The sequence below is a fragment of the Schistocerca americana genome, chromosome 3 (assembly GCF_021461395.2).
Source record: "Schistocerca americana isolate TAMUIC-IGC-003095 chromosome 3, iqSchAmer2.1, whole genome shotgun sequence".
Lineage (NCBI taxonomy): Eukaryota > Metazoa > Arthropoda > Insecta > Orthoptera > Acrididae > Schistocerca > Schistocerca americana.
The window spans coordinates 776,694,069-776,714,368 of NC_060121.1; the positions used below are offsets into that span (position 1 = coordinate 776,694,069).

A 20,300-nucleotide genomic window follows, 5' to 3' on the forward strand; every position below is an offset into this window, starting at 1 on the left:
TCAGCCATGCTGGGCAGGTAAGCACGTATGCACAGCTAGATGCAACTCGCATGTCCCATTAGGACTGCTAGGACCCAACTGGACACCTGTGCATGGATCGGCAGCTAACGGCCGCATCATCACTTTGTGGGGGCCCCTGGTGCACCCCGATTCCTGGGGCAGGTGCGGAGTCGGCGATGTTGGCGTTGGGTGTTGGGTGGTGGGATGTGTTTTTTACTAGCAATCTTTTGTTTAAACTACATTCCATCGATTTCACTGACCAGTAGGATTCTGTGAAATAAGAAAAACTACCCCATACATGTGAAGAATATAGATTTAATTAACTTGCATAAATTTGTTATATTAACATGGTGTTAGCCATACAATAGTTAAGGGTGAGGGTGTGTGTGAGTGGGTGACATGGAGCAGACAGGCAGTTTAAGTGCAGACCACGAAGTTAATTTGCATAATTTTTATGTAAAAAGCAGTACAATAGTTTAAGGGGGTGGGTGACAAAGAAGAATGGCGTTCAGAAGCATGTAAAATTCGAAAAGTGTACCAGAAAATGGTGGGATGGCATAATTAGTTTGATATCAAAGGCAGTACAATAGTTTAAGGAAATGGGGGTGATATGGAAAACCACTTAACAGAACAATGGGTTAAGTGTCGACAAAGGGACAAACATTAGGTTAAGACAGCCAGAGTGCAGAGCCGAACATTAGGTTATGCAACATGTTTTCCCAATGTAATTACTTCTTACAAGACCTATGTGTTTCCAGACAGTGGAGAATGATAACCTAGAGAAATGGAACCCTCACAAACTGAATTTTTTTATAAATAAATAATATACCCTTGAATTTCCTGTTATGAGATCCTTCCTCTCCACCAAATAGCCACCAATTTCCATATATTCCATACACTGCCTTGAATCCCCTAAATTGTTTAAGTAAACAATATTCGACACATTGTCTAAATCGTTTAAACAATATTCCATACACAGCAATCGATTTACAGACAAATTCTTTAACTAAATAAATAAAATATATTCCATACACTGCCATACATGATTAAATAATATTCTATACATTGTCTAAAGTGTTTAAACAATATTGCATACACTGAAACCAAACTCCCTCCAAGTGACCGATCAGCTGAGTCTTTTTCCTGCCAGTTTCCAGGAGGGAGGGAGGGAGGGGAGAGGGTTTACCAGAGGGGAGTGGTTAATTAAATGATCAATTTAATTAAGTAGTCAATCAAATTGATAAGAGTGAGAGGGGCTATTCCAATAACTCAGACCTGAAAGTGTACATGTAGCAGTGTGTGGGTAGGTTTCCTGGGAGGTGGAGGGGTGGGGGGTGGGGAGTGGGTGGGGGAACAATAAGTTCAGTGTCCATCAATCAAAAGGAAGGATCCTTTTAGTGGAACAATAAGTTAAGTACCTGTCAATCAAAGAAGAACTGTAGATTAATGACCTATCAGTCTAAAGACAACAATAGGTTTGCTGCTGAGTGCATAAATGCCTCTGATGTAGGCAACCCACACTAACATAATGCGCTGACACTGCCGTTGTTCCACTACTTATGTAGCCTTCAAAATTGTGTCTGTGATGGAGAAATGTCATTGAGTTTGTTTTGGGCAGCAAATCAGAGCACTGCAGATGCTCATAGGCGTTTGCAGAATGTCTATGGAGACCTGGCAGAAAACCAAAGCACAGTGACTCGTTGAGCAAGGCATCTGTTGTCACCGCAACAAGGTTATCAGACTGTTTTTTTAGTCGAAAGAGTGGGGAATAATACGGCATATTGGAATCCTGTAACAAAACTAACCTGTCTTCAGAAAAAAAATGTGTTGCATTACTTATTGAACGTCCCTCTTGGATCCCCCTTATTACCTTTTGGTATGTAATTTTTGTTCCACGACAACACTAGGCTGAAGATGACCTCTGGTGGTTGAGTGATTTTATTTATAAGTAATGTCCTGTACTATCTGACAGTAAAAAAAAGACCTCCCACTGGGTCTTATGAATAAAAAAGGTGACGTTCTGTGGAGAAGTTTCTCAGAGCAAAAGAATATTCTCAGTATTCTCAAGGGAACTTCTCAATTTCGTGTGAATAAAAAATTCAAACCATATTCTCTAACAGAGTTTCTTTTCACTACCTCCCATCGTTCTTGCGAAGGTTCTCGATGTGCGTCGTCTGTCCTGTCTGGCATGGAACTCACGCGTAGTATTACACTTCATTCGACTCGCTAAAATAGGCAAACTATTCAGTGTACAAATATGGAAATGGCGTCATTGTGTTCTGGAAGAGAGGAAGAGGTGCACTACTTTTCGATTTTATTTGTAATTCGGCAACAAATTATTAACACGATTACGAACGGTTTACAAAAATGCATTTTCTTGTGATGTTACCGAATTTCCGACATGCGGTAAACTTTTTTGCTACTGAAGTTAGGTGAACACACTATGCGAGCGAAATCTTAAGATTACATGACGTTTTCGTCTACTAAAAACCGAAACTATGCTCGCTTGTCGAGTATGTAGGCGCTCGCCCGTGTTGTTCGTTAAGAGAAACAGATCGCTATTTTTGTAATAAATTAGTTATTTACTTTTCTGATCTGCCTAATTATTTGCAACATAACAAAATATATGATTTATGCTGTGAGAAGATATGATGATGAACATCTGGAAATGTCAGTGGCATGGTTATTTGGTCTTGTCGTTCACCAGTCTGAAAACTTTGGTCTGGTAACTAGCAACAAAAATATTTTAATTTCCACTTTGTTTGGGAGGTCGTCCCCTCTTCTTTCATGATTTTATGGATGGAAGTTCGCCAAGCACGTAATGATTTGATCGTTAAACCCGTATACATTTAGTCTACAGTTCCTCTCTTCAGTATTTCTTCGGTCTGCCGGTACGTATGTCTCTTTTTTTCCTTGCAAGGAACATAAAGTCGGTCATTAATACTAAAAAGACGGTAAAACTTAATCTCAACGGAACTTACTCAGCTCGAAGAACGCTGCAGAGCTCACTACAAAAAGAACGGAGAATGTCGTCCGCTTGTGAGAAGCTGCTCTAGCTTTATTCGTACGAAATCGGAGAATGTTCTTTCTTTCGAGCAACTTCCTCCACCCGAGAACATTCTCGGGTGAAGCATATTTTCTAACTTGCTTTGTTCATGCGAACCTGAGAATGTTCTCCGAATTTTCGAGTACGAAGTGTATTCTCCTTTTCGTTCAAACGTCCCATTGTCTTTCGACACAATATTTTCGATATTACAATTTACCTCAGATGATGGATCTTTACGTGAAGAGAAACTGTGGAAGTGTATGCAATAAAAGGTTGTTGATTCAGCAACTGCTCTGCAGTTTCTTCATTTTATAGAATGTTGCAGTTGCGGCTGCCTAACAAGGAGGCCTCTTTTACTTGTAGCAAAGCGAAGTTCCACGTTCTAGCATGCTGGGCCAGTCAGGACCGACCGACCGCTGTGTCATCCTCTTCCAACGACGTCACTGGATGCGGTGTGGAGGGGCGCGGGGTCAGCGCTCCGAAATCCCAGCTACTGTCGGATTTCTACACCTTGGAGCCGCTCCTCAGTTGGCATTACGGGGCTGAGCGCACCCCGTTCTGGTCCTTCCACCAAGGAAAAAGCCCAGGCAGTACCGGGGACCGAACATGGCTCCTCCACATGTAGCCAGACACACTGACCACTGAGGTAGGGAGCCAGACTTTGTTATAAATGGCAAATAATTTAGTTCTGCTAACAAACAACCTTTAAAAAAGGCAATCACAGAAGCTGGAAAGAAAAATGTAAGTAGAAGGAAGGTAACTGCGAACAAATCATGGGTAACAGAAGAAACGTTTCAGTTGATCGACGAAAGAAGGAACCACAAAAATGTTCAGAGAAGTTGAGGAATACAGAAATACAAGTAACTTAGGAATGAAATACAGAGGAAGAGCGGGGAAGTTAAGGTGAAATGTTTGCATGAAAATGTGAAGAAATCGAAAAAAGAAATGATGGCCGGAAGGACTGATTCAGCGTATAGAAAAGTTACCTTCGGTGAAATTGAAAGCGAGAATGGTAACATTAAGATTGCAGTGGGAATTCCACAGTGAAATGCAGATGAGAGAGCGGATGGGTTAAAAGAGTTTAACGAAAGCCCGTATGATGGGGAAGACTTGTCTGATGTGATAGAAGAAGAAATAGGAGTCGATATAGAAGAGATAGGGGATCCAGTATTAGATCCAGAATTTAGAAGCGCTTTGAAAGACTTACGAGCGAGTAAGGCAGTAGGGATGGATAACATTCCATTAGAATTTCTAGTATCATTGGGGCAACAAAACGACATTCACGTTGGTGTGTAGAACGTATGAGTCTGGCGATACACCATCTGACAATTCCGAAGACTGCAAGAGCCGAGAAATGCGAGAACAGTCGCACAATCAACGTAACAGCTCATACATCAAAGCTACTTCCAAGAATAATATGTAGAAGAATGGAAAAGAAAATTGAGGATGTGCCAGACGACGATCAGTTTGGCTTTAGCGAAGCAAAGGCACCAGATAGGCAATTCTGACGTTGCGGTTGATAATGGAAGCAAGACTAGCGGAAAATCAAGACACTTTCATAGGATTTGTCGACCTGGAAAAAGCGTTCGATAGTGTCAAATAGTACAAGATGTTCCAAATTCTGAGAGAAAATAGTGGTAAGCTACAGAAAAAGACGGGTAACACACGAAATGTAGAAGTACCAAGAGGGAACAGTGAGAGTGGAAGACCATGAACAAAGTGCTTGGATTACAAAGGGTGTAAGACAGGAATGTAGTCTTACATCAAAGAAGCAATGACAGAAATGAAAGAAAGTTTCAGGAGTGGAATTAAAATTAGTTGTGAAAGGATATCAATGATAAGATTCGCTGTGGGCATTGCTGTCCTTGGTGAAAATGAAGAAGAATTACATGATTTGCTGAATGGAATGAATAGAGCAATGAGTACAGAATATGGATTGAGAGTAAATCGAAGAAAGACGAAAATAATGAGAAGTAGCAGAAATAAGAACAGCAAAAAACTGAACACCAGGATTGGTGTTCACGAATAAGGAATTCTGCTACTCGGGCAGCAAAATAACCCATGTCGGATGGAACAGGGAGGACATAAAAAGCAGACTACCACTGGCAAAAAGGGCACTCCTGGCCGAGGGAAGTCTGCTAGTATCAAACATAGGCCTTCATTTGAGGAAAGAAATTTTTGAGAATGTGCGTTTGGAGCACAGCATTGCATAGTAGTGAAACATGGACTTTGGGAAAACCGGAAGAGAATCGAAGCATTTGAGATGCGGTGCTGCAGAAGAATGTTGAAAATTAGGTGGACTAATAAGATAAGGAATGAGGGGTTTCTCTGGAGAACCGGCGAGGAAAGGAATATATGGAAAACACTGACAAGAAGAAGGGATAGAATAGTAGGATATCTGTTAAAGCATCACAGAATAACTTCCATGGTAATAGAAGTGCTGTAGAGCGTCAAAACTGAAGACCAAAACAGAGATTGGAACACATCCAGCAAATAATTGAGGACATAGGTTGCAAATGCTACTCTGAGATAAAGAGGTTGGCACAAGAAAGGAAGTCATGGCGGGTCACATCAAACCAGTCAGAAGTCTGATGACTTTAAAAAAAAATTGAATTTCGAGCGCCAAGGCAAACATTGACATGTCACTGATGTTATTATGAACTTTACCTGTGGAAGACAATAATAGGAAAGGGCTTAAGTATAGCCACTTTAAGAACGTATAAACTTAGTCTTTGTGATAATTTCAGTAATTTATTTGTGTCAGTATGTGGAATCAGATGAGTAGTAACAAAATTACAGAGAACGATGCACTGGGCATTTCAGTGTGGTCAGCCGTAGTGGAGATCACTGCTGTGGACTGACAGCGCGCTGTGGTCATTTTCGTGCGACGGCAGGGTTTCATGAACGTCCAGTGGGTGACCAGCAGGTGCATGGTGGTGCAGCTGGGGTAGCCGCAGGTGCACGTGGTCGCCAGCTGTCGCGTGGGGCGCCGGCAGGGCCACCTTCAGCATAGAGACGTCCACGTGGTCGTGGTCCAGCGTCGCTCGAGCCACTGGTGGCTCCATGGCGGCTCTCGATGTAGTCGTCGCCTCCTTAGAGTCGCCAGTGTAAAACAGGCCCTGTGCAATAGCGAAATAAGTTGGCATCTGGGTTTATAGACTTTGGCATTTGCTCGAAATCGGTGCACAAACGGGGTTGCGACACTTTGTGGCGACTAATAACTGTTCTGATACATCAACAATGAAATACGCTGGGGCTCCATCTTGCTGGAAGCAGAACTAGTGATTCGCCTTTTAAATAAGGGTCTTGGAACTGGGGCACAAAACTATAGAACTACATCGCTGATATCAACCTGCTGCAGAGTTTTATAGCACATTATGTGCACTACGACTTTACTGCATACCGAAAATCTCTTCTGTAGGAATCAACATAGATTACGCAAACAACGTTATGTTCGTCGACGACGTCCAGACGACCGTAGATATTTACTTCTAGGTCGATGCTGCGTTCTTTTACATCGGGAAGGTGTTCGCACTGTAACCTAATGTATGAGCGTACGGGGCAACAGACCAACATTGTGTGTGTATTGAAGGCATCTTTTTAAGCGGAACGCAGCACGTCATTTCTAAAAAGGGATATTTTCCGCCTTATAAGTATCTTTTGGCATATCCCTAGCGAACGTTACAAGAGCACTATTATTCACAATTCATACATATTATAAAAATGGATGTATTTATATGAGTATGCATATTCCACATCTTCTCCTAAACCAGTAGACCATTTTCAACTAAACTTGGTACACATATCCCTTACTGCCAGGTAACAATTTCTGTGCGGTAAGAATCACCTACCTATGATAGGAGATGCGTGAAAAAATTCGACATCATGCGTGTAGTTTTACTACATTTACTTTTCACCACTACGACACCCCTACAGTCGAGTCAACTTGAACAAATCTCTGACACCTGGTAACGCTTTTGACAGCTTTCAACTGCGAAGCGCAAACGGCTGTAGGCGAAACCAATAGCCACCTAATGTAATCCGCACGCAATTGTGCAATCACGTCATCAACACAGATTTTCTGTGAACGTTTGGGCAGGCATTGTTGGTGATGTCTTGATTGGGCCCCATGTTCTTCCACCTACGCTCAATGGAGCACGTTATCATGATTTCATACGGGATACTCTACCTGTGCTGCTAGAAGATGTGCCTCTACAAGTACGACACAACACGTGGTTCATGCACGATGGAGCTCCTGCACAATTCAGTCGAAGTGTTAGTACGCTTCTCAACAACAGATTCGGTGACCGATGGATTGGTAGAGGCGAACCAATTCCATGGCCTCCACGCTCTCCTGACCTCAACCCTCTTGACTTTCATTTATGGGGGCATTTGAAAGCTCTTGTCTACGCAACCCCGGTACCAAATGTAGAGACTCTCCGTGCTCGTATTGTGGACGGCTGTGATACAATACGCCATTCTCCAGGGCTGCATCAGCGCATCAGGGATTCCATGCGACGGAGGGTGGATGCATGTATCCTCGCATTTTGAACATTTCCTGTAACAAAGTGTTTGAAGTCACGCTGGTACGTTCTGTTGCTGTGTGTTTCCATTCCATGATTAATGTGATTTGAAGAGAAGTAATAAAATGAGCTCTAACATGGAAAGTAAGCGTTTCCGGACACATGTCCACATGACATATTTTCTTTCTTTGTGTGTGAGGAATGTTTCCTGAAAGTTTGGCCGTACCTTTTTGTAACACCCTGTATATGCAGGGTGAACATTAATAAAACAGCCAAACTGCCTGACTGGAAATGGAGGAGAAAAGGTCCTATGAACTTGTGTACCGAAATGCATCGTTGCCACGGTAGATGGCATTGACGAATGAAAGTTCCTATGACCACGTGCCGTGTGTTCCTTGTGTGTCGCAGGCTGTGTAGATGCAGCATACTGGAAGCAGAAGAATGGTCCGGTTTTCATGGCCGGAACAAGAAAACGGCCAAGCAGATGGAAACATTCGAGAGGCGGTCTGGCTATACCAGAACATGTACCCTCACATCACACAATATTTCAAGTCACTTTTGGATGCTTGCCTTATCATGGCTTCTTTCAGACAGACGAACGCGCAGGGAGGCGGCGGTGTGTGCGTACACCAGATTTGGAGGGCCGCGTTCTACAGGATCCTGAGACGAACCCTAGTACAAGCTCCAGGCAAGTGGCGCGCCAACATGGTGTAGGCCAAAGTACGATTGTGTGTATCCTGCATGACAACCACTACTATCCCTATCACCTGCAACGAGTGCAAGGATTATCAGCAACGGGCTTCCAATCTATGGGAAGGATTTTGTCGATGGTTTTTGCACCAGATCATCACAATTACTGGATTTCTGTCATCATTCCTTTTCATCGACAAAGCAACCTTTACCATAACTGGCATCATCAATCTGCGTAATCATCAACTGTGGGCCACAGACACGTCGCAGCGTCAGAAGAACTTTCATTCGTCAGTGCCACCTGTAGGACAAGGATGCATGTCCGGACACATGTTCATAGGACCTTTTTCTCTATTTCCAGTCAGGAATCCGTCGCTGCAGTTTGTCCGTTTTATTAATGTTCACCTTGTGTAAACAGACGTCGTCAAGCTGCTTAAACACGTACAGGCATGGATGTGGAAGGAGAGTGCCTCACCCGGACACCAGCTGCAACGTGGCGGCAGAGGCTGAGCGCACCGTTGCCCACTAATCTAATGATTAGTCTGTACTCAAAGCTACTTCGTTACTAATTTTATTTTGCCTATAAACATTGGCCACAAACCCGATTTATCTCAGTGACAGGCTTTTCAACCCTTGTGACTCATATGTTTAATTGGTTCTCACCTTTAGTAATTCTGACACTGGAACAACTTGCATTCTTATATTAAAAATATAAGTCAAGTTTACAAAGTTACTTTTATTTGAAAATTACGCGTTTCGCCGTCGTTGGGCATCATAAAATTGTCTAAAAGGGAAAAGGACGCTAAGTAAATAACTATCCTGTAAATATTATAAGGCCTGGTTCTGAGTTGCGCCAAAAACTTAATTAAAACCGCAAAAAAACACTCACGTAAGACTGTCAAATGAAGTTCATTGCGCCGGCTACCAGCCACATATACATACTCGTAAAACAGTCTAGATGAAAATCCGGTTGTCAGAATAACTAAAAGGAACTGTGGGAACCTAAGCAGAAACTTTCGGAATCAACCCACCGTCACAACCGAAGCGAGGTGTGACAAACTAATGAAGGAAACAACGAAGAATTAGAAGTACCTCTGAACTGTTACAGCAGCACGCAGAGCACAGCGTAGAATCATGCGTACATCATGGTGTCCTGGATGACAAACAGCTGAGCGGTCTAATCGGCAGCGGCACCAGAATTACTAAACGGCGGATGGCCGCATGTAGCCGCGCTAATACAAAGAAAGCACAATAGGTGGCGCTGGTTCTTTAAGTTACGTAGAAGGCTAATACGGAGCTGAATAGCCTATACTTAATAGGAAGGAATAAATTAGATTAAAGTTAAAATGTAATGAAGATAATAATAATTGAGCCGGTAACATGGGCCACCTAGATCACGTGCAATACAGTGATGCTCGCTGTGCCTACCAGGTAAACAGTATTGTGGCAAATGACAGTAATATTAAAAGTCAGCTAGCGAGTACGACATGTGTAAAGCACACAAAAACAGCGTCCATGAACAATTACACAATAACGGTTATACGTGCATGTGGGTGACGTAGTGCTTTGGTAGCCGGCGCAATGAACAGTTTTACGTGTGTGTTTTTTGCGGTTTTAATCAAATTTTTGGCACTGCTTAGAACCACACCTTATAATGTTTACAGGGTAGTTATTTAATTAGCGTCCTTTTCCCTTTTAGATAAAATGATAATGCTCAATTACAGCGAAAGGCGTTATTTATAAAGAAAAATATGTTTGCAACGGTGACTGTTTTATTTTTAACATAACCATGAAAATCGGTTGCTGTATCAATTATCCAGCCTTGGAATGGAATGAATATTACACTTGTATTCTGTACTGTTTTCTGCACAGAGGGTAAGAAAGATAGTCTGTGACTGGTCAATTGCATTTATAACAAATATTTACACAAGTAGACTTTGTCACAAAACAGACTAACCAGTTTATATTTGATTAATATTGAATGAGGTATCCACATTGAAATTAGTGACACTCGTTACGCCTACTGTGATGAAACGCACTCCTTACTACACAGAAAATGGACACACTTCAGTCGCCTGATCGTTCACAACTGCAGTCCATGCTGGGTCTCTGTAAATTGTACAACATACCAAGGCAATTATCCAGATAGCGCAGAGTCAAGCCAGTCCGATACTAACACGCAGTACAGCGATAGAAAATTGTAATCCGGCTGAAATCCCATAAACAGCCAGGTCACGAAAGTATAGTTTAAACTTTGCTTTATCTGAAACCAAGTTGTTAATGGCTGTTGAATGTTGGATACCTTTTTGGACCAAGGTAATCGATTTTAAGTTTTTTTTTTGTAGATGTTCAGATCCCTAATATTGATAATACGTATTAAGCTATTGATTGGAAACAGAGACATATTATTTGCAACAAATTTCGTTAAGGAACAAATATACTGAGAAGCAGTGATTAGAATACTCAGTTCTTTGAACTGGTTTCTACATGATGTTTTTGAATTTACGCCATAAATTAGTCTTTGGCACTCTGAAAACTTAAGCTCGGTTTAACGAGTTATCCCGAAATATGATCCCATACCACATAGCAGAATGAAAGTAAGCGAAGTATGCAAGTTTTTGTTATATTTATATCTCCTACAGCTGACATCATTAGCCATGGCAATACAGAGTTGTTTAGGTGCCTCAGCAATTCTTTGGTATGCCCTTCCCAACTGACTTTATCATGGAGTTGTAACCTCATAAAATTAAAATTGTCAACAGCTTCTGCATGTCTTCATATGCTATTCACATGCTGGAAGGAAATCTCTTACACGTTCTGAAGTGCATATAGTGAGTCTTTTCAAAGTTTAATAACAGTAAAGTAATTTTAAACCATTTATTAATGTCAGTGAAAATATGATTAGCAGCCATTTCTAAACCTGTACTTGACTTGCTATTTATTGCGATGTTTTTGTCACCTGCAAAAAAAAAACTTAGCATCTGATAACAGAGGAGACGTTAAAGTACACAAGAAAAAGCAATGGGCCCAAGATGGAACCTTGAGGAACACACACGTAATTAATTTCCAGTCAGATGAAGACTGATTGCTTACTCCACAAGTATTTTGCGACGACACCCTTTGTTTCCTGTTAGTTAGGTAAGACTCAAATAATTTTGCAGCACTGCCAGTGACACCATAATACAAATGACAAATCATAATGCTGTGATTTAGCCTGAAATACAGCACCCTTCTACATATACATCTACATATGTACTGTGCAAGTCAGTGTGTGGTGCATGGCGGAGGATACCACATACCACCGGTCATTTCCTTCCCTATTCTACTCACAAACAGGGCGACGAAATAAAAGATTGTCTAAAAGCCTCCACACAAGGCCTAATTTATCGCATCTTATATTGGCGGTCCTTTCCCGAAATGTACATTGGCAGAAGTAGAATCGTTCTGCAGTCAGCTTCGAATGCCGATTCTCTAAATTTCCGCAACAGTCCCTCACGAGAAGAGCATCGTCTTCCCTCCAAGGTTTCCATTTGAGATCACAAAGCATCTCCATAATATCTGCATACTGATAAAACTCACCAGTAACAAATCTAGCAGCACACTCCTCAATTTCCTCGATGTCTTCCTTTAATCCGACCTGGTCGAAATCCCAAACACTCAATCAGTACTCAAGAAGGGTCACATATTATTCCAAGAAAACTTGGTAGGCGAGGGTACCTACGTTTTCTGCACCAGGAACATATACAAACGCTTGAGGATTTCCTTGTGTGTAACATGAGGGTATTGTACGCTGAAGTGCCAGAGAAACTGGTATAGGCATGCATATTCAAATACAGAGATATTTAAACTGGCAGAATACGGCGCTGAGGTCGGCAATGACTATATAAGACAATAAGTGTCTGGCGCAGTTGTTAGATCGGTTACTGCTCCCACAATGGCAGGTTTTAAGATTTAAGTGAGTTTCAACATGGTGTTATAGCCGCGCACGAGGTATGGGACACAGCATCTCCGAGGTAATGATGAAGTGAGGATTTTCCCGTACGATCATTTCACAAGTGTACTGTGAATATCAGGAATCCGGTAAAACATCAAATCTCCGACATCCCTGTGGCCGTAAAGAGGTCCTGCAAGAAGGGGGCCAACGATGGCTGAAGAGAATTGTTCGACGTGACAGATTGGCAACCCTTCTGCAAATTGCTACAGATTTCAGTGCTGGGCAATCAACAAGTGTCAGAGTGCAAACCATTCAACGAAGCATCATCGATATGGGGTTTTGGAGCCAAAGGCCCACTCGTGTACCCTTGGTGACTGCATGATAACAAAGCTTTGCGCCTCGCCTGGGCCCTTCAACGCCGACATTGGACTGTTGAAGACTGGAAACATATTACCTGGTCAGATGAGTATCGTTTCAAATTGTATCGAGCGTATGGACGTACATGAGTATGGACACAACCTCATGAATCCATGGACCATGCATGTCAGCAGGGGACAGTTCAAGCTGGTGGAAGCTCTGTAAAAGTGTGGGGCGTGTGCAGTTGGAGCGATATGGGACCTCTGATACGTCTAGATACGATCTTGATAGGTGACACATACGGAAGCATCCTGTCTGGTCACCTACATCCACTCATGTTCATTGTTCATTCCAACGGACTTAGGCAGTTCCACCAGGACGATGCGACGCCCCACACGTCCAGAATAGCTACAGAGTGACTGCACGAACACTCTCCTGAGTTTAAACACTTCCGTTGGCCACCAAATTCCCCAGACATGAACATTATTGAGCATATCTGGGATGCTTTGCAACGTGCTGTTCTTCATCCCCTTGTACTGTTATGGATTTATGGACATGTCACGTCATGTTGCGGCACTTCTGCGTGATCGCGGTGGCACTGTACGATATTATGCAGGTGTACAACTTCTTTGGTTCTTCAATGTAGTTCATGCATGATGAGGCCCTAGTACATTTAGCTACTGGTGTACAGTGGATGGACAAACAGATGGAGACAAACATAACACATCACCAAGCGTAATACGGTGTAGTAAAACCACTGCCATTCAAAACAGCTCCCATTCGTCTCGGAATGGATAAATATAGGACTCGTATGGTTTTCTATATAGTCTTACACCATTCTGATGGCAAACCAGTGCCAAGTTCAGGTAACGATGATGATGATGGATACTTATCAAGCACCCTTCTCGCCAAAGCAGAGTACAAAGTCTAAATAATATTGAGATCTAACGACTGTGATGGCTACAGGAGATGGGGCAACCCATCCTTGTGCCTACTGAACCAGCCTTAGGCAGTCGTTGGTTGGTTGGGGTATAAAGGAACCAAACTGCACGATCATCAGTTCCTTTTTCTTTAAGCAAACAAATGTCAAGGTAAAAGAGTTAAAAACAAAGGAGTTGGGAGAAGTTATAGGGTTTGAAACTAACGGGGAACCACACCGAAAGAGAAAGCCGAAGAAGTGAACCAATGGGGGAAACGTACACTAAAAGTTAAGATAGAGGAAGGTATTAAACTCATATAGCAGGTGGCCTCGACTGGCTGATCACAAGGGTAAAAAAGGATGAGCCAGACACTCTGCAACATACTAAAATCGCCAGCTTAAAAGACAATGCAACAGGAACACACACAAGACGAACAACAAGGCAAACAAAATGCAAAGAAAGAGTTATGAAGAGGTATAAGGGAGGAAGGATGGAGGCCTGGGAGAGAAGGCCAGATGCCCAACCTTAGACTGCAAGATTAAAATCCTCCTCATGAATAAAATATAAAACTAAATCGCCTGTTGGGGCGTTGTCGCCCAATCTACATCTACACCTACATCCGTACTCCGCAAGCCACCTGACGCTGTGTGGCGGAGGTTCCCTTGAGTACCTCTATCGGTTCTGCCTTCTATTCTAGTCTCGCATTATTCGTGGAAAGAAGGATTGTCGGTATGCTTCTGTGTGGGCTCTAATCTCTCTGATTTTATCCTCATGGTCTCTTCGCGAGATATACGTAGGAGGGAGCAATATACTGCTTCACTCTTCGGTGAAGGTATGTTCTCGAAACTTTAACAAAAGCCCGTACCGAGCTACTGAGCGTCTCTCCTGCAGAGTCTTCCACTGGAGTTTATCTATCATCTCCGTAACGCTTTCGCGATTACAAAATAATCCTGTAACGAAGCGCGCTGCTCTCCGTTGGATCTTCTCTATCTCTTCTATCAACCCTATCTGGTACAGATCCCACACTGCTGAGCAGTACTCAAGCAGTGGGCGAACAAGCGTACTGTAACCTACTTCCTTTGTTTTCGGATTGCATTTCCTTAGGATTCTTCCAATAAATCTCAGTCTGTCATCTGCTTTACCGACGATCACCTTTATATGATCATTCCATTTTAAATTACTCCTAATGCGTACTCCCAGATAATTTATGGAATTAGCTGCTTCCAGTTGCTGACCTGCTATTTTGTAGCTAAATGATAAGGGATCTATCTTTCTATGTATTCGCAGCACATTACACTTGTCTACTTTGAGATTCAATTGCCATTCCCTGCACCATGCGTCAATTCGCTGCAGATCCTCCTGCATTTCAGTACAATTTTCCATTGTTACAACCTCTCGATACACCACAGCATCATCTGCAAAAAGCCTCAGTGAACTTCCGATGTCATCCACAAGGTCATTTATGTATATTGTGAATAGCAACGGTCCTATGACACTCCCCTGCGGCACACCTGAAATCACTCTTACTTCGGAAGACTTCTCTCCATTGAGAATGACATGCTGCGTTCTGTTATCTAGGAACTCTTAAATCCAATCACACAATTGGTCTGATAAACCATATGCTCTTACTTTGTTCATTAAACGACTGTGGGGAACTGTATCGAACGCCTTGCAGAAGTCAAGAAACACGTCATCTACCTGTGAACCCGTGTCTATGGCCCTCTGAGTCTCGTGGACGAATAGCGCGAGCTGGGTTTCACACGACCGTCTTTCTCGAAACCCATGCTGATTCCTACAGAGTAGATTTCTAGTCTCCAGAAAAGTCATTATAGTCGAACATAATACGTGTTCCAAAATTCTACAACTGATCGACGTTAGACATATAGGTCTATACTCCTGCGCATCTGTTCGACGTCCCTTCTTGAAAACGGGGATGACCTGTGCCCTTTTCCAATCCTTTGGAACGCTACGCTCTTCTAGAGACCTACGGTACACCGCTGCAAGAAGGGGGGCAAGTTCCTTCACGTACTCTGTGTAAAATCGAACTGGTATCCCATCAGGTCCAGCGGCCTTTCCTGTTTTGAGCGATTTTAATTGTTTCTCCATCCCTCTGCCGTCTATTTCAATATCTACTATTTTGTCATCTGTGCGACAATCTAGAGAAGGAACTACAATGCAGTCTTCCTCTGTGAAACAGCTTTGGAAAAAGACATTTAGTATTTCGGCCTTTAGTCTGTCATCCTCTGTTTCAGTACCATTTTGGTCACAGAGTGTCTGGACATTTTGTTTTGATCCACCTACCGCTTTGACATAAGACCAAAATTTCTTAGGATTTTCTTCCAAGTCAGTACATAGAACTTTACTTTCGAATTCATTGAACGCCTCTCGCATAGCCCTCCTCACACATCATTTCGCTTCGCGTAATTTTTGTTTGTATGCAAGGCTTTGGCTATGTTTATGTTTGCTGTGAAGTTCCCTTTGCTTCCGCAGCAGTTTTCTGACTCGGTTGTTGTACCACGGTGGCTCTTTTCCATCTCTTACGATCTTGCTTGGCACATACTCATCTAACGCATATTGTACGATGGTTTTGAACTTTGTCCACTGATCCTCAACACTATCAGTACTTGAGACAAAACTTTTGTATTGAGCCGTCAGGTACTCTGTAATCTGCTTTTTGTCACTTTTGATAAACAGAAAAATCTTCCTACCTTTTTTTAATATTTCTATTTACGGCTGAAATCATCGATGCAGTAACCGCTTTATGATCGCTGATTCCCTGTTCTGCGTTAACTGTTTCAAATAGTTCGGGTCTGTTTGTCACCAGAAGGTCTAATATGTTATCGCCACGAGTCGGTTCTCTGTTTAACTGCTCAAGGTAGTTTTCAGATAAAGCACTTAAAAAAATTTCACTGGATTCTTTGTCCCTGTCACCCGTTATGAACGTTTGAGACTCCCAGTCTATATCCGGTAAATTAAAATCTCCACCCAGAACTATAACATGGTGGGGAAATCTACTCGAAATATTTTCCAAATTATCCTTCAGGTGCTCAGCTACAACAGCTGCTGAGTCAGGGGGCCTATACCTTAGGTAGGGTCCTGGTAAGGTTAAAAGTCCCCCGCAGACCGGATAAAATTGGGCAGTCCAACAAGAGGTGGACGACAGTTACACGGGGGCCACAGTGACACCGAGGTGGGTCCTTGCGACGGAGGAGGTGACTGTGTTAGCCAAGTATGGCCGATGCAGAGCTGGCAAATGACAACAGAGTCCCTGCAAGTGGCTTGCATGGACGACTGCCACACGTCCGTTGTCTCCTTGATAACATGGAGTGTGTTTGGTTTACTGAGGGTGCTCCATTCAGTATCCCAGATCGCAAAAACATTGTAGCAGAAGACTGATCGGAGATCATTCTCCAACAGGCCAACCTCCAGAGTTGTTTTATCAGTAGCCTGTTTGGCCAGGCTGTCAGCAAGTTCATTGCATGGTATCCCGACATGTACTGTGGTCCAAATGAAGGTTCCTAAACGTCCACTATTCCTGAGGGCATAAAGAGACTCGTGGATAGTCATTGCCAAAGGATGTCGAGCGATGCACTGGTTAAGAGCTTGTAGGCTGCTTAAGGAGTCACTACAGATGATGGACTCACTGGTGCAGGAGTGGATATGCTGAAGAGTGCGGTAATGGGTACCAACTCTGCAACGAAAACACAGCCTGGAGGAGCGCTGTTCAGTATGGCGAACTTAGGCATAAGCGAAGCCAAGATCGGCGGCCATTGATACATCTGTGTAGACTATTTGCGAGCCCTCGCTGAGAAGAGAGAGAGATTCTGGCTGAGGATCTTAGGAGAAATGGAGCTTTTTGTTCCTTGCGATAGGTCCAGCCAAATCAGTGGCCGTGGTATGAACCCTGGAGGTGTATGTAACTGGACCCACAAGAAAGGTGGTAGAGGGGAAGCATTGAGTTCATTAAGATGCAACCTGACACAGATAGTGAAGGGATTCCCAGTTCTGGGTTGCCATTGCAGGAGAGGGATCGCCACTTTAGGGAAAAGTAGATGGTAATTTGGATGATGAGGCAAACAGTGAATGTGGGTGGTATAATTTGCAATCGTTCAGAAGGCTCCCATCATGAGCTGAACTCTGCAGTAGTAGATAGGGTCCAGCAAATGCAGTGTGGAGGGTGATGCTGACCTATACACCAGGCTCCCACAGTCAATATGGGACAGTATGAGGGCTTTATACAGCTGTAGCAGTGTAAGATGATCAACACCCCAGTCAGTGTGGCTCAGACGTCGAATAATATTAAGATGCTGCCAGCACTTCTCCTTAAGCTGCCGAAGATGGGGAAACCAAGTCAAGCGGCTGTTGAAGACCAGCCCCAAAAAGAGGTAAGTCGCCACTACATCTAGTAGTTGGTCATTGAGGTAAAGCTCTGGATGGGGATGGACAGTGAAATGGCGACAGAAATGCATGATGCAAATCTTGGCGGCTAAAAACTGAAAGCTGTGAGTGAGGGCCCACGACTGCACCTTCCAGCCGGCATTCAGCCACAACAGTAGAAGAGGAGCAGAAGGAAATACAAAAGTCGTCAGTATGTTGAAGGGGAGATACTGACGATCCTACTGCTAATGCAAGACCATTGACAGCAATTAAGAAGAGTGGGACACTCAAAACAGAGCCCTGCAGAACCACATTCTCTTGTATATGGGGTGTACTGTGGGAAACACTGATGTGAACTCTGAAAGTGTGGAGCAATTAAAAGTTCCGTACAAAAATTGGGAGCGCGTCCTGGAGACCCAACTCGTGCAGAGTAGCAACGATATGGTGTCGCCAAGTGGTATCATAGTCCTTTGTCAGATCTAAAAAGATAGTGATAAGGTGTTGTCGCTGCGAAAAGGCTGACCAAATGGCAGACTCCTGGCGCACCATGTTGTCGATGGTCGTGCGCCGCTAGCGTAAACTGCCCTGAGATGGAGCCAGAAGGCCCCGAGACTCAAGGAGCCAATACAACTGCCAGCTCACTATATGTTCGAGCAGCTTGCACAGAACGTTGGTGAGGCTAACGGGACGATAGCTGTCAACATCCAGTGGGTTCTTACCAGGCTTTAGCACTAGGATGATGATACTTTCCCAACACTGCGATGGGAATTCGCCATCGCTCCAGATGCTTTTGAAGATGGCAAGGAGGTGGCGCTGGGAATCCGCTAATAGATATTTAAGCATTCGGGAATGAATGTGGTCTGGGCCAGGGGATGTGTCAGGACTGTCGGCAAGTGCACTGAGAAATTCCCACTCACTGTCCTTATATGGCTTAGGGTGGTGTGGAGTAAGAGAGGTGTTGTTGTTCCACCTGCTGTTTGAGGAGGTGAAAGGCAGCATGCTAATTCTCAGATGCAGAAGTACGAGCATATTGCTTGGCCAGACGCTCTGCGATTACATCTGGATCGGCAGATACGGCTTCATTTGTGGAAATTCCAGGTACACCTGCAGAGGTTTGGTAGCTGTAAAGTTATTGGAGCTACGCCCAAACCTGGAAACGGGAGATTCGTGTCGCAATGGTGGACACGAAGTGTTCCCAACATTCCTGCTGTATGATGAGTAGGTGGTCCTGGGCATGGAGCTGTTTGAAGGCAATGAGGTTCTCCAGGGACGGATGGTGCTTACGATGTTGGAGGGCTCACCTACAGTGTCTAATGGCCGCAGCGAATACCAGCGACCACCAAGACACTGACTATCACAGGGGGCAACCAGAAGAGAGAGGGATTGCCGGTTCACTATGGCAATAACGGTAGTAGTGATGGTATGGATCACCGCATCGATAGTGGCATGTAACGGACATTCAACTTCGGTAGCGGAGGTGGAATGTCCCAGTCAGCCTTGGGAAGAGCCCATTAGGGCAAGCGCTGAGATGAGGGACGCTGGGTTAGGGACAGGGAGAGTGGAAAGTGGTCATGGGCTCTCCAGGCAGCACCAGAAGCAGAACTACTCTAAACGGATGGGGTATCGCCAATAGCTCTGAATGTGACTTGGAAACAACAGGGCAGACTGTGGAGCACATTGTTCAGTTGTGCTCCAAGAGAAGAAACTCTGTTAATCTCCTGGAAGCTACAGCTGAAACTTTTAATTGGGTATCAAATGTGTTAATTCTTTGTTTAATTTGTGAGATATAATTTTATTTGTAATTTGATGATCTGCAATTTTTCTCTCTTTTGTGTTAGTAACTTGGAACCTGTAGATCTGAGTTCACTGTATGACAAATAAATAACAAATCAGCTCATCTGCGATGAAATTGGAAACTGCCCAAAAATTCACATACAGGCTGTATGGACCACCAGGACCCGTCTTTCTCGGAATACGGATTACAAATCACCTCAATGAGGAAGAATGCGTTTGGTGATGGTGCTCACCTTGAAGTAGCTGAAGAGGCTGGGGCGTGGCCTTGCTGTGCAATGTCCTGCGCAGACCATCAACACCATCAGCAGCAGGGGGAAAGGCGCAGTGATGTTCATATTCTAGCCTCTGGCAGGCATCTGTTGGCTCGCGTCTTATCTCCAGGGGACTTCCCGCCTGTAATACCGGTCGTTCGACGCGGTCGTTCGTCTCGGACCAGCGCACGTAGAGAATGGCCATCGTCTGTTACGATCCGATAAAACGGCCCTGCAGTAGTATATGATTGCGCCTGTCTTTACTTTTAAATGTCACGAGCGTTGTTTGATAATTATAAATAAACGACAACAGGAAGTCAGAGAGCAGACGTGGAATTAAGATCTCACTTTTGGAACGGGTATAAAAAAATTGAAACAGAGTACATGGAAATGTTATTTGGGGATGGC

General features: G+C 43.6%; 1 protein-coding gene across 1 annotated transcript; it reads right to left on the reverse strand.

Annotated features, from left to right (window-relative positions):
* Positions 1 to 5,819: 5,819 nt before the first annotated feature.
* Positions 5,820 to 20,003, reverse strand: LOC124605122. The gene is made up of 2 exons (XM_047136598.1): positions 19,875 to 20,003; positions 5,820 to 6,165 (listed from the first exon to the last, which is right to left on the reverse strand). The coding sequence occupies exons 1-2, from the start codon at positions 19,974 to 19,976 to the stop codon at positions 5,875 to 5,877; spliced, it is 393 nt and encodes a 130-aa protein (XP_046992554.1). The 5' UTR covers positions 19,977 to 20,003; the 3' UTR covers positions 5,820 to 5,874.
* Positions 20,004 to 20,300: the final 297 nt, after the last annotated feature.